The sequence below is a fragment of the Narcine bancroftii genome, chromosome 6, assembly GCF_036971445.1.
Source record: "Narcine bancroftii isolate sNarBan1 chromosome 6, sNarBan1.hap1, whole genome shotgun sequence".
Taxonomy (NCBI): Eukaryota; Metazoa; Chordata; class Chondrichthyes; order Torpediniformes; family Narcinidae; genus Narcine; species Narcine bancroftii.
The window spans coordinates 66513494-66526958 of NC_091474.1; the positions used below are offsets into that span (position 1 = coordinate 66513494).

The 13465-nt window shown below is 38.2% G+C and overlaps 1 protein-coding gene across 2 annotated transcripts in view; it reads right to left on the reverse strand.

Annotated features, from left to right (window-relative positions):
- Positions 1-1548: 1548 nt before the first annotated feature.
- The window catches only part of agpat5 (1-acylglycerol-3-phosphate O-acyltransferase 5 (lysophosphatidic acid acyltransferase, epsilon)), a 153972-nt gene continuing 142055 nt past the window's right edge, over positions 1549-13465 (reverse strand). The window contains exon 8 of one of the 2 annotated variants that reach the window (XM_069885223.1): positions 1549-2561. In XM_069885223.1, coding sequence (XP_069741324.1) covers positions 2336-2561 — 226 coding nt within the window. In that variant the 3' untranslated portion in view covers positions 1549-2335. Of the gene's footprint in view, positions 2562-10528; positions 10632-13465 lie in introns of those variants that run through there. The other variant, XM_069885224.1, reaches the window with a different exon arrangement.

Consider the following 13465-nt stretch of genomic DNA (forward strand, 5'->3'; position numbering starts at 1 on the left):
GATACTTGTTGCCAATTCTCCTTGAATGAAAACAGAAGATGGGTGACCTGACCAGAAGCCAATAATTATTTTATAAAGCTTTCTTCAACCCACATTTCTTCTCAAGCCTCATTTAGATTTTTTTTGGCTTAGATTCTGCTGTGAACATAAAATCCATGAGAATGAACCATTTATAACTCGATTCTGGAAAGATTTCACTGATTTATGGTTGACGACAGAATTGAAAACAAAACAGAATCACACGTATGGGGCAGATCTCAAGGGAAAGGCAATAACCTTTTATTTCAAGAGGAGTAACGTGATGAACATATCAGAAAGGGTTCATTCTTTACTTTGTTTGACCCACCATTTGCACATTGAGGCATCATGAAAATAAACTATTTTCATTTCGTCCAGCCAATCCTACATTTCATATCCAACATTCTCCAACTGTTTTATAAAAATAGTGCACAGTGACATTTGGGGATTTTTGAATCAACAGCCTGTCCATGTACATCTATGTCCACCCTCATTTCGATAAATAATGTGTCTGATCAAATTGTCTCAAGGGATTTCAGGGGACAAACTGGAGCTCCAGAATATTCTTTTAAAAAATGGTCATAATTTAAAATATTACACCTATGAATGGATTACAAATAAGCAGGTCATGTTGGAATGCTTGATTTTTGGAAAATACAAAGATTAAAAAATCAGATATGGTAATATTGAATTTTTTAATCAAAATTTATTTATGCAATATGTTACAGAAAATAAAAAAAGCTGAAAATATAAAAAAATCTGCATGCAAATCTGATATGTTGATTATTAAAACAAACATGCTTTTAAAAAGTGAACCCACCTGCATAAAGGTGACCTTTGCTCTGTACAAGAATCTAGGGTTAGTCACATTGGCACTGCACCATTTGAATGATCTCAACACTTGCTATTATCCACAATTATGTTTCTTCGGGGAAAACAAATCCTCGATGTGTAATCGTGCGAGTGATAACATCAAAACAGTATAAATACTTACCTTGCTTCGAGAGTATTTGAGGTAAAATTTAAGAACTGTTTAAAGTGATCAGCATTTCCAGGCACTATTCTGAAACCAGGTACACATGGGAATCATAAACTTACAGCAAGATTGAACAGTTGGGATTAGCACACTTTCTGTCCATTCTGAATGGAGAACCACATGGCGAGATTTAGCCTGCATTCTTCACCCACTCGGGGTATGGCTTTTGCACAGATCCAGTCGCCAGTTGCCATTGTGATGCATTCGTAACATGCCTGTGTGAGGACCATCATTGGAACCAATATTGAGAATGGCTACGTCAGTAACAAGCAAAAGGCACATGCTTTCTGTAAATACAGTAAGTGGCACATCAAGGCATCACAGTTAAGAGTTCACAATCACTGGGCAATACAATGAAAAAACAGATATGGATCAGAATCTTCACTTATCCACCCAAGATCAATGTTGTGCAACTAACTCGATTTCCCATTGCTAGGGAGGTGACCTCAGATGATGGTATTCAACGTGATGAATATGCCAATGACAACAAATGGTTCAGTCCAACAACGCCACCATTTATGTACATTTAGTACATACACATACATCCGGAAATGCACAGTAATTATCTTTAAAAATCATTGGTTTACAAAATTAAGCAGGTGGTAACTGAAATTAAGCATTTATCCATCTTTCATTATCACGCTAAAACCATTTCTCTCTCTCTCTCTCCACAGAGCTTGCTTTCAAGCCATTATATCCAAATGGAAAGGTTCTTGAAAGAACAATATGAAGATACTATATTTTTCAGGTTGTAGAAAGAAGCATGAATCAGACAGAGCTCATTTTATCATTCAGAGCACCATTAGGAGAAAGAGGTTGCAAAGATATCCTTAATTTAGAACAAAATCTAATGGAACACTAACAATTAATGACCCTTTCATGAAAGTACAGCAGAGGACTTGATGCAAATACAGTAAGTCATTCTTTTGTCCTTTACTCCTGAAGCTATTTATAACATCAAATCAAGTACTTTCCCATTGTGTTTCAAACCTACAGCACACAATTTCTTCAAACATCTTCTCCAAAATGCACAAAAACACATCGGGGCTCTACAACTACATTGAGCGGGTAAGTTACCACTACATTACAGCCATACTAAACAGGTGAATTACTGTAATATGTTCATCTGTCATTAAGGCAAATGTTTTTTTTTCAGTAGAATATAAAATTTCTTCAAGAACAATTTAGAAATCTCACTTTAAAGATCGCTTCCAAAAAACGTTACATCAGCAATTGGTTTCTGATTATTCCATATAATTAAAACTTCAGGGGCTAGAATTTTTAAGGTCTAATGTTCACCCACAACCAGCCTATTAAAGTCCCGTAAAACCATGTCTTCATATAAATCTTCCTTCCAGTTTCTGTCACAAGCATAGGAACTGTCAGACCACAAAGAAACATCAGAGATGGTAGAGTCCTCCTTAGGCTCAACTGTGATCTGTGTCCTTCTCCAGGAAAACTGTGTCTCTTCTGTTCATGATCTCCCTCATAGAACTCTGAAAGCAATCTGTTACAGAGAGGGTGAAAAAGAACAACAGAAGCTTCAATCAAATGAGAGTGATCAACAACATGCTCCAAAATGCACACAGCTTCCCCATTTTGCACTTTTTAATTTGAAATGTGGCTTGAAGGATTATTACAAGCCCAGAGGACCCCAAAATCCAGCAGCAATAGACATTCACAAAGACAAATGGCTACTTAAACAAAAGTTGCTTTTAATTATCTTTAAACATGAAAACTTTAACTTATCTATTATTAATTTAACTTAACCCCCCCCCCCCTTCTAATTCTAAGCCCACGTTTATGTAATGTGTGTGTAAGTTCAGAAAAGTTCTTTGGTTCACAGTCCAATCTCACTTCTTACTCCTCCAAGTTCACTGGTTGGAGGCAATTCTTATGCTGTGCACAGAATTTAACATTTATAAAGTTCACCAGGCTTTGGTGCTTGAAAGGAAAATGGTCACTGCTCAGGAAGGTTCTTGACGGTTTTCAGAGAGAGATTTGTTGTTCCAGGACATCTGATGAACTTCCATCAGCCATGCTGATGGCATGCTGACGAAACATGCCCCTTCAGGGTTCTCCAGATGATAACCTCTTTCTTTCAGGTCACCACAGAACCACAGAGTTCAGTTTCGTTTCTCTTATTCCAAGTGAAATATTACACAGCCAGTCCTCTCCTCTGACTAGGCCATCTTCCACGCTGGGGCTTCTTGCCAGCTTTTCCTGATTCAGTTCCAACTGCAATGATGGCTGTAACGCTGCAAAGTGATCTGTGTGTGTCTCTCTCTCTCTCTCTCTCACTCTCACACACACACACACACACACACACACACACACACACACACACACACACACACACACACACACACAGTGACTCAGGGAAAGCCTGTTTGAATCTCTCTGCTTGCAAAACCACATGACACTCTTACATCAGCAAGTTCTCCTTTCAGACAATATGCAGCTCCAACAATCTCTTTCATCTGTTGCTTTGGTAAACAACAATCCATTAGTGAAGTCTCTTGAGCACTCTTCAAAGCTCTTGCAAAAAAAACTGAAAAAAGCCACTGTCTAGCATAAGCAGAGCTCCAGCATTTCAAATAAGATCTGTTTTAAAGTGTTTGTATGTGACCTACTCTAACAAACCTTTCACAATATATCTCCCAAACACATTTCTATAGAAACAGTATACAAAGGAGTTAAAAATGTACAACTTGCAAAGCAGGCCCACAAATGTCAAATGGCAATTCTTGTATTCAATTAGCATTGCAAATTCCTCATCTTTAGAAAGGATAGAACAGGGGTCATCTTGGGACCTTGGTTAGTCCATAGAGCACATGTTGTGGACCAGGTTGTCTAGTGAGCACATCTTCAAAGAAGGTCATTAGGACTCAAAAAGTATATGTACTTGGATGGAAAAGTTCTGATTAGAGATTGTAACTGAGAGGCCATGTCTCACAAATCCAATTGTTTTTTGAAACTGTGTCCAAGGTTGATGAGGGCAGAGCTGTAGACGTCCCATATGGATTTCAGCAAGGCATTTGCTAAGGTTCCATACAGTTGGCTACTCTGGAAGTTAAAATCACATGGGAACCAAAGTGAAACATCAGGATGGATTTTAAAAAGTGGCTTCATGGTGGAAAACAGAGGATGATGGTGGAAGGTTGCTTTTCAGACTGGAGGCCTGTGACTGGTGGCGGTGCTGGGCCCATTGTTGCTTGTTATCTACATCAATGATTTAGATGAAAATGTACACGGTATGATTAGCAAGTTTGTAGACAGTTGCCAAATGTTGCAGCAGGATTTTGATTGGTTGGGCAGCAGAATCAGAAGAATTAGAATCTATTGTTATGAACAAGTCATGAAATTCAGTGCTTTGTAGCAGCATCACAGTGTAAATATTCATATAAACCATTTTTACAACAATAAATTGGGGGAAAAAACAAAACAGTGCACGAAAAGTAAGGCAGTGTCTTTGGTTCATTGATTATTCAGGAATTTCATGGCAGTGGGGAAAAAGCTGTCCTTGAGCTGTTCAGTGCTCATCATTAGGCTCCTGTACATTTATCCTGATGGTAGCAGAGTGAAGAGGACATGGCCTGGGTGGTGAGGGGCCTTTGAGGTTAGAGGCTGCTTTTTTAAGACACAACGTCATGTTGATGTCCTCAAAGGAATGAAGTCTGGTGCCTGTGATGTTGCAGGCCAAGTTAACAACCCTCCATAGTTTTTATTTGTCCTGAGATTTGGCACCTCCATACCAGACAGTGATGCAACCAGCCAGAATGCTCTCCATGGTGCACCTGTAGAATTTTAAGTCTTCAGTGACATACCAAATCCCCTCAAACACCTCACAAAGTATAGCCACTGGCCAGCCTTCTTTGTGATTGCATTGACATGGAGGCTCCAGATGTTGACACCCATGTTTTTGAAGTTCTTGATCCTCTCCACTATTGAGCTCTTGATGAGGACTGGATCGTGTTTCCCTGACTTCCTCCTGAAGTCCACAATCATCTCCTTGGTTTTGCTAACGTTAGGCACAAGGTTGTTGTCATGACGCCATTCAATGAGCTGATCTATCTCCTTCCTGTACACTTCCTCATTACCATTTGTGATTCTGACAACAACTGTGGTGTCATCAGCAAACATAGATGGCATTTGAATTGTGCCTGGCCACACAGTTATGGATGTTAAGAGCAGTGGGCTAAGCACACATTCTTGGGGTGACCCTGTGTTGATAATCAGTGAGGAGGAGACGTTGTTTCCAATTCGTACTGAATGTGGTCTTCCGATGAGGTAGTCAAAAATCCAGGTGTAGAGGCCCAGGGTTGGTAGCTTCTTGACCAGCACTGAGGGAATAATGGTGTTGAAGGCTGAACTGTAGTCGATGAAGAGCAGTCGTAGTATGAGCTGCTGTTTTTGAGGTGAGATTTGAGTGGAGAGCCAGCGATATTGCGTCTGCTGTGGAGCGATTGTGACAATAGGCCAATTGCAATGGGCCCAGATCTTTGCTTAGGAACGTGTTAATTCTGGCCATGACCAGGTTGATGGAAACAAAGAAATATGAGGTGTTGTATTTTGGGAGGTTTAATGTGGGGTGAGCCTACACAGTGTATGGTTGGTATAAGGAAGAGTTGTATAGCAGCAGGATCTAGGAATACAGGTATATAGTACCTTGAAAGTGGAGTCATATGCAGATAGGGAGGTCATAAAAGCTTTCGCCACATTGGCAATCAGTCAGAGTATTGAGTCTACAAGTTGGGAAGTCATGTTGCAGTTGTATAAGATGGTGGTGAGGCCCCATTTGTAATACCGTGTTCAGTTTTGGACACTGAGCTACAGGAAAGATGTTTACAAGCTGAAGAGGGTGCAGAGAAGATTTGGTGGATGTTGCCAGGACTCAGGTACCTGAGCTTTATGGAAGGGTTGCAGAAGCTTGGGTTTTATTCCTTGGAGCTCAGGAGGATGAGGGTGATCCCATAGAGGTATTTAAATTCATGAGAAGAATAGATTGGGTGAACGCAGATAATCTTTTGCCCAGAGAAGGGGAATCAGTAACCGGAGAACATTGGTTGAAGGTGAGGGGGGAGAAATATTTAGCCCTGAAGGGTAACATTTTTTTAATAAATACAAATGGTGACTTGTGGATGGAATGTGCTTCCAGGAGGCAGGTACTATTGCTATGTTTAAGGAAAAATTAAATGGATAAAGGGATAGGATGAGTTTGGAGGGATAATGGCCAAACATAGGCAGGAGGGACTGGCTGGATGGGTCATTTTGCTCAGCATGAGCAGGTTGGGCCGAAGGGCCTGCTTCCATGATGTGTGAATCTGTGACTCTCAATCTTTCAGTTTAACATTTTCTCCACGGTAAGGTTAGATCGCGCTGTAAGCCCTTGAAATACAATTGATATTACTTCCTATTTTGGAGAAACGGAGCAGATCCCACTTGCTAGGTGTTCTAGCTAAGGTTTATTTAATGGCCTTCCCATGTGCAAGTAAGTTTCATGTTTTGATCCACTCCACAAGTGTAAGCAATCAACATGAGCAATGAGAGATCACACCTTTTGATAAAAAATATTAATTCAAGCCCCTAACTGATCTTTCATGTCGATGTAAAAGATCCCATGGTGCAATTTGGTTTGACAGAATTGTCCTGGTGCCCTGGGAAACTTTTGCCCATCACTCAATATTGCTAAGATTGGCAGCAAGGATGGATAACAAGGGTGTGTTGCAAAAGAGCTTGAACATATTTTTGGTCAGCAGATGCAAAACAGGAAAAAAAATTCACAACATATGCATATAAAAATAAATAATGATGGATCAAAATGAGCAAGGGTATAGAAATTTACAAGGTCATCATCATGTCTTGAGGGAAGGGTTAAACAGGTTAGAACTTTATTCCCTGGAGTGCCAGAGAATGAGGGGGATTTGAGAGAGGTCTACAAAATAATGAAGGGTAAAGAGTAAATACAAGCAAGCTTTTTTCACTCAGGTTGGGTGAGACAAGAAATGGAGGACACAAGTTAGGGGTGAGAGATGAGCAGTTTAATGGTAACATTGGAGGGAACCACACAAAGAATGTTGAGAGTGTGAAAAGAACTACCAGCTCAAGTGGTGAATACTGCTCGAGTTTGGCATTTTAGAAAAATATGCATAGGTACATGAATGGGAGGGGATATGAAGTATGGTTGAGGTGGAAGTCAATGGGACTAGGCAGGATAATAGTTCAGCATGGACTGGACAGGCCAAAGGGCCTGTTTCTGGGATATGGTACGAATAGAGATATATAACATGCCAAAAAATAAATCTCAGACTGCCCAAAAGAGAAAGAAATGCACCCAGTTGGACCAGAGGTAAATATTTTGGGTTTACAGAAACAGGACGCAGTCCAAATAGTCTATGCAGATATTGTCGTTCTTCTTCTTTCCACAGTGTCCATATTAAACTTCCACTGCCTGTTGGTATTTAACATGTTACCCATGCAGATTTCAAGAAAGCTTAAAGCAAGAAATTTGTTTAAATGTGTGCACATAATCAATAATAATCACCAAAACCTATGGGGTTGGGAGGTTAATTAGGTGTGTGGGCGACATGGGTTTCCTTGGCCAGAATGGGCTTCTACTGGGACACATCATTAAAATTTAAAAGGATCATTGTTGGTTTAAGCTTATTAATTATATCGTAAAGAGTACAACAATAGTGTCAGCATCTACTATAGGCAGAGGAAGGAATTGAGCAAGGAATTTGTCATTTGGTTAAAATATTGCTGACAGTACAATGAATCCTCACATCATTTAAATGCAATGCACCAGAAATTATTCTCTGAGTATTGGGCATCACACAATAGATTTTTGAAAGTCCCACTGCATCTTTTTTTTTTTTACGATACATAGCTTAGGATATGGAGTTGGGTCAGGTGAGTGTGCACACAAAGAGAGCCGCAGACAACAGACACTGTACTTTTAGGGGAAGACAGCAATGCGGTGCAGCTGGTGGAATTGCTGACTCGCAGCTCCAGTGACCTGCATTCAATTCTGATCTCCAGCGGTGTGCTTTACACATTCTTGATGTGCGTGCATGCCTTTCCCTTCCACGTCCCAAAAATGTGCAGATTGGTAGAAAATTTGCCACCGTCATTCCTCTCATGCAGGTGAGCTGCTGAGTCTCACAATTTAATAGGGATGTGGGGAACACAAAACGGGTTAGGATGGAATCAGTTAAATAGCACTTGAGGTCCAGCTTGGATCGGTGGGCTAAAGGAACGGTCTCTATCCAGTTCTCTCTCCAACTCTGGCATTAGTGTGCAGGGGAGCAGAGTGGAGTGGGAGGAAATTATTTTTAACCATCCCAGTAAGCCTTCACATTAAACATACCTGATCAAGCAGCTTTCTTCCTTTTTACATTATTTTTATTGCTTTCATACACATAAACATGCATATATAGAACATTTACGGCATGCACAATAAAAATTATAAATGGCATAACTCAGCAAATTATAAAGGCAGATAGAGCACATCCACAATATATAACATATAAACACATCTAATAATTTTAACACAGATAGACGTGTCTATAAATCCCATCCCCTTACTATCGTTGTATGGCTAAAAAGAATGTAATTCTTTTCTGGAGTAAAACAGCAAAGTACTAAAGTTTAGGATTTATCTTATGCCTAGAGATTGTGGAAAAGATTCAAGAAAGGTTCCCACAACATTTGAAACCTTATATTTGAGTAACAAATCTTTTCTAGACTTAGACAGGAGATAATGTTCCTCAGCCACTGAGCATGGGTAGGTGAGGCAGCATCCTTCCATCTAAGCAATATTGCATGCCTGACTAAGAGAGAGGCAAAAGACAGAACTCAACATTTGGCTGGAGTGAAAAGAATCTCATCTTTTCCAGTTGTGCCGAAAAGGGCAACCAAAGGACTAGGCTCTAGATTTAAATTAACAATTAAAGATAAAGTTTGAAACCCATCTCTCCAATCACATTCGAGACTAAGAGACATTCAAAACATGTAGATTAGAAAAGCCTCTAATCTCTTACATTTATCACAGCAAGGGTCTACATCTCAATAAATACAAGGTAATTTAACTTTAGACATATGAACCCTATGTACATTGTTAAACTGTAACAATGACTTGCGCATAAAGATGTGGTATTAACCATCTTAAAAATTGAATCTCAAACCTCGTCCGATATTGAAAGGCTTAAATTCTGTCCCCAGGCATTTTTAATTTTAACTAAAGAACCATGTCTTAAAACTACCAACATCATAAATAATGGATATTAGACCTTTACAAGAAAATTGTAACTAGGGCTGCTAGGGGAGTTTTAAACTAGTATGGTTGGGGATAGGGTTTCGAGTTAGGCAGGACAGCAAGGAGAGGGTTTGTAGGCAAAGGAAAGGCATATTTAAATAATTTGAGGGTGGAACGGCAGGAAGTAATAAATAGATGCTATAATGAGAATTGTAGAGCGAGTGATAGGCAGAAGGTAGGATGTGGGAGATCTCTGAGATGTATTTATTTCAATGCAAGAAGTGTTGTAAGGAAGTTGGATGAGCTAAAGGTGTAGATTGACACGTGGCCATTAGCGAGATGTGGTTGAAGGAGGGTTGTGACTGGCAGTTAAATATTCCAGGATTTCGCTGCTTTAGATGTGAATTGGTGGAGTATGAGGGGGAGGTATGGCATTACTTGTCAGGGACCCTCCAAACTGGACGGTCCACTCGGTTATGAAAATGTAACCAAAATATAAGGTTACGTCTATTGACCGCTCAATAATAAAATCTGAAATGACGTAGCGCCAAATCTCCATTACTTTTGGATTTTTGAAGATGAACTTTAGACGAGGGTGCTTACCCATTCATAAATAAGATGATATAGCCGAATCAAGTGAATGAAAAAACGATTTGGGAATGAAAATTGGTATGGATTGAAAAAAATATAAAAATTTAGGTAAAATATTCATTTTGGTAGAATTAATAATACCAACCAGAGCGATAAGACAGGGGTGACCATTGCATTAGAGACTGTTTCACATGTTTTAATAAAACAAGGACATTTTCTTTAAAAGATACTTATGATTCTTTGTAACTGTAATACCAAGAGAGGTAAATTGATTTCTCACAGTCTTAAAAGGGAGACCAGTGTATACTGACGCAAGAGCACTCAAAGGGAAAAGTTCACTTTTATACAAATTTAATCGATATCCTGAAAACTGACTAGATTGAGAAAAGTATTGAGAAGGTAAGGAAGTGTCAGGGCTTGATACAAAAAGCATAAGATCATCTGCATAAAGGGAAACCTTATGCTCAATTCCCTTCCTACAAATCATTGAAATATCCTCACACTCTTGAAATGCCATCACTAATGGCTCTATGGCCAAATCAAAAAAGTAATGGACTTGATGGGTTTCCCATTGGAGATTAAAAGGCTGCAACTGCGAAAATTAGTGAGAATTGAAGCAGTAGGGCTTGAATACAATAGTTTAATCCATGCAATAAACATGGTCCAAAAATACATTTTTCTAGAATTGCAAATAACTCCATTCCACCAAATCAAAGGCTTTCTCTGTATCTAAAGAGAAAATACATTCAGAAAGTGCATTGCAAGGTAAATACAAAATATCCATAAGTAACACATATTAAAATAAGAATAACCGTTTTTAATAAAACCAGTTTGATCTTAAGAAATAATTGATGGTAGAATATTTTCCAATCTATGGGCCAATACTTTCATCAAGATTTTAACATCAACATTTAATAAAGAAATTGGCCTGTGGGAGGAGGACTCAGCTGGATCTTTACCTTTATTTACTATAAGAGATATACAGGCTTCATTAAAAGATACTGGAAGATTACCTTGCTTAAACAAATCATATAGCATAGAAGTTAAATGAGGTGAAAGCAACTGAGAAAATGATTGAAAATAAAACTCGACAGGAAACCCATCAGGACCTGGAGATTTTCCAGAATCCAATAAATAGCAGTAACTATTTCCTCTTGTGATTACAGGCTCATCTAATCTGGCTTGGTTAATCAAAGAAAATGAGGAAATATTTAATCGATCCAAAAAAAATGGTTTATGAAACTGCTATCATCTGTGAATTCGGAAGTGTAATGTTGGGAATAAAATTTCCTGAATGCATAATTTATATCAAAATGATCTGTAGTAATGTTACCATCATCCATTTGAATCTTTGTAATTTGCCACTTGGCTTCAAAATCTCTCAACTGATTAGCTAAAACTTCACCAGATTTGTCACCATACTCTTCAAAAGTTGGCTTTCAATTACATAGATCAAATTTAGTTCAAATCGCCTTTTTATATAAATCAGGATATTTAACCTGAGCATATTGTTGATCTATTTGTTTAATTTAACCAATTCTAATCTCTAATGGGCTTCCATTTTATATTCACAGTATAAGAAATATCTGTCCCCGAATAAAGCTTTTACAGCATCCCAAACAATAAAACTGGAAATTTCTAACAGAGTATTTATATTAAAGAAGTTATCTGCTCCTCCATAAATTTCACAAAATCATTATCTGCTAGTAAAGTTGAATTGAAATGTCAGTCTTTTTATTTGAGGAAGGCCTGGGAAGGTCATGGATAATACCACAGGGTATTATCTCTGATAATTACAAAAACAAGTCAGTGAGATCAATTGATTATCAATGAGAAAATAGTCAATTCAGGAAAAAGCAATGATGAACATGGAAAAAGAAAGAATACTCTCTCCTATATGGACACAGAAAATGCCAAAGTTCATACCATAATCTGATACGAAAGAATGAATTAATGAGGCAGATTTACTCATTGTGACATGGTTAGGAGATGAACAATCAAAAGCAGGATCTAACCATCAATTAAAACCCGCACCCTGAACCAGAGAGTATAAACTCAAATCCGGTAAATAAGAAAATAAAGTTCCAAAAAAAAAAAACAATGTCATCTACATTAGGGGCATAAACATTAGCAAAAACTACTATTTTATTGTACAATTTCCCCAAAACAATGACATAATCCACCATTTGCATCTGATACAACGCTATGGTGGAGAAAAGGAATATTTTGATAATAAGAATTGATACCCCTCTGGCTTTAGCTGAAATGAAGAATGAAAATGGTGCCCCCTCCACCTTGTCATAAGGTGAGAATTATCATGACTATGGATATGTGTTTCGTGTAAAAATATAATTGTGGCTTGAAGTTGATGAATACATGAAAACACTTTTTTTTTTCCTTTTAAGCCTTTTATTTTCCAACTAAGAAATTAATAGAATTATCCATTTTTAAAATTAGAACTGTAAGTTGATTAACGTAATTAATATCCGAATGCCAGTTGTTAGCTTTGCGGCTCAAAAATGAAACTAGCAAACCCATAACAAACATAAGAAAATAACCTCCCTTCCTACCCCCCTCATTCAACCCCAAAAGCCAGACAGCTGCTGAAAATACCAACAAGCTCTTCAAAACAATCATTCTTAACCCAAACTAACCTTCCTGCTGGAGTTCTTAACTCAAGCTCCATTGTTAATGTTAATATACTCAACACTTTTAAACACTACATAATTTTGCTATAACTTCAACTGTATTATAAAAAATTCTTTAGAATTTATCATACAGTTCTAAGAGATATACAAGATACCAGAAGATCAAAAATAGCCTCCAAAGTTAGATTAGCTGGCATGTCTTCTTTTTCCCCAGATTTACCACTTCTTGTGGCAATTTGTTTGTAAAATAAAGAATCAAAGAGGAATAAAAAGTAAAATTAGGGAACAACTTCTGACTACTGATGTTACTCCATGCTGCAGTCAACTGGAGGTCCGATCAAGCAGCTATCTGATTATTTTAAAATATAGAAAATGCATTCAAAGCTATCTTCTTGAAGCAAATCTTCAAATTTATTACTCAGAAAAAACAAGCAAACTTTTTTGGAGTCACTACTATTTTCGATAAAACACAGAACATTATAGCACAGTACAGACCATGATGTTGTGCCCACATGGAAGCATACAATATTACAGCACAGAAAACATGCCTTTCTAGTCTGTGCCGAACCATTTTTTTTTGCCTAGTCCCACTGACCTGCCCTAGTCCATAGTCCTCCGTACCTCTCCCATCCCTGCACCTGTCCAAATTCATCTTTAATGTTAAAATTGAGCCTGCATTCACCACCTCAGCTGGCAGCTCATTCCACACTCCCACCACTCTCTGTGTGAAGAATTTCCCCCTCATCTTCCCCCTTTCACTCTTAACCCATGTCCTTTGGTTGGTATCTTATCTACCCACAGTGGAAAAAGTCTACCTACATTTACTTTGTGTTTCCTCTTCATAATTTTAAATACCTCTATCAAATCTCCCCTCATTCTTCTATGCTCCAGAGAATAAAGTCCTAACTTGTTTAA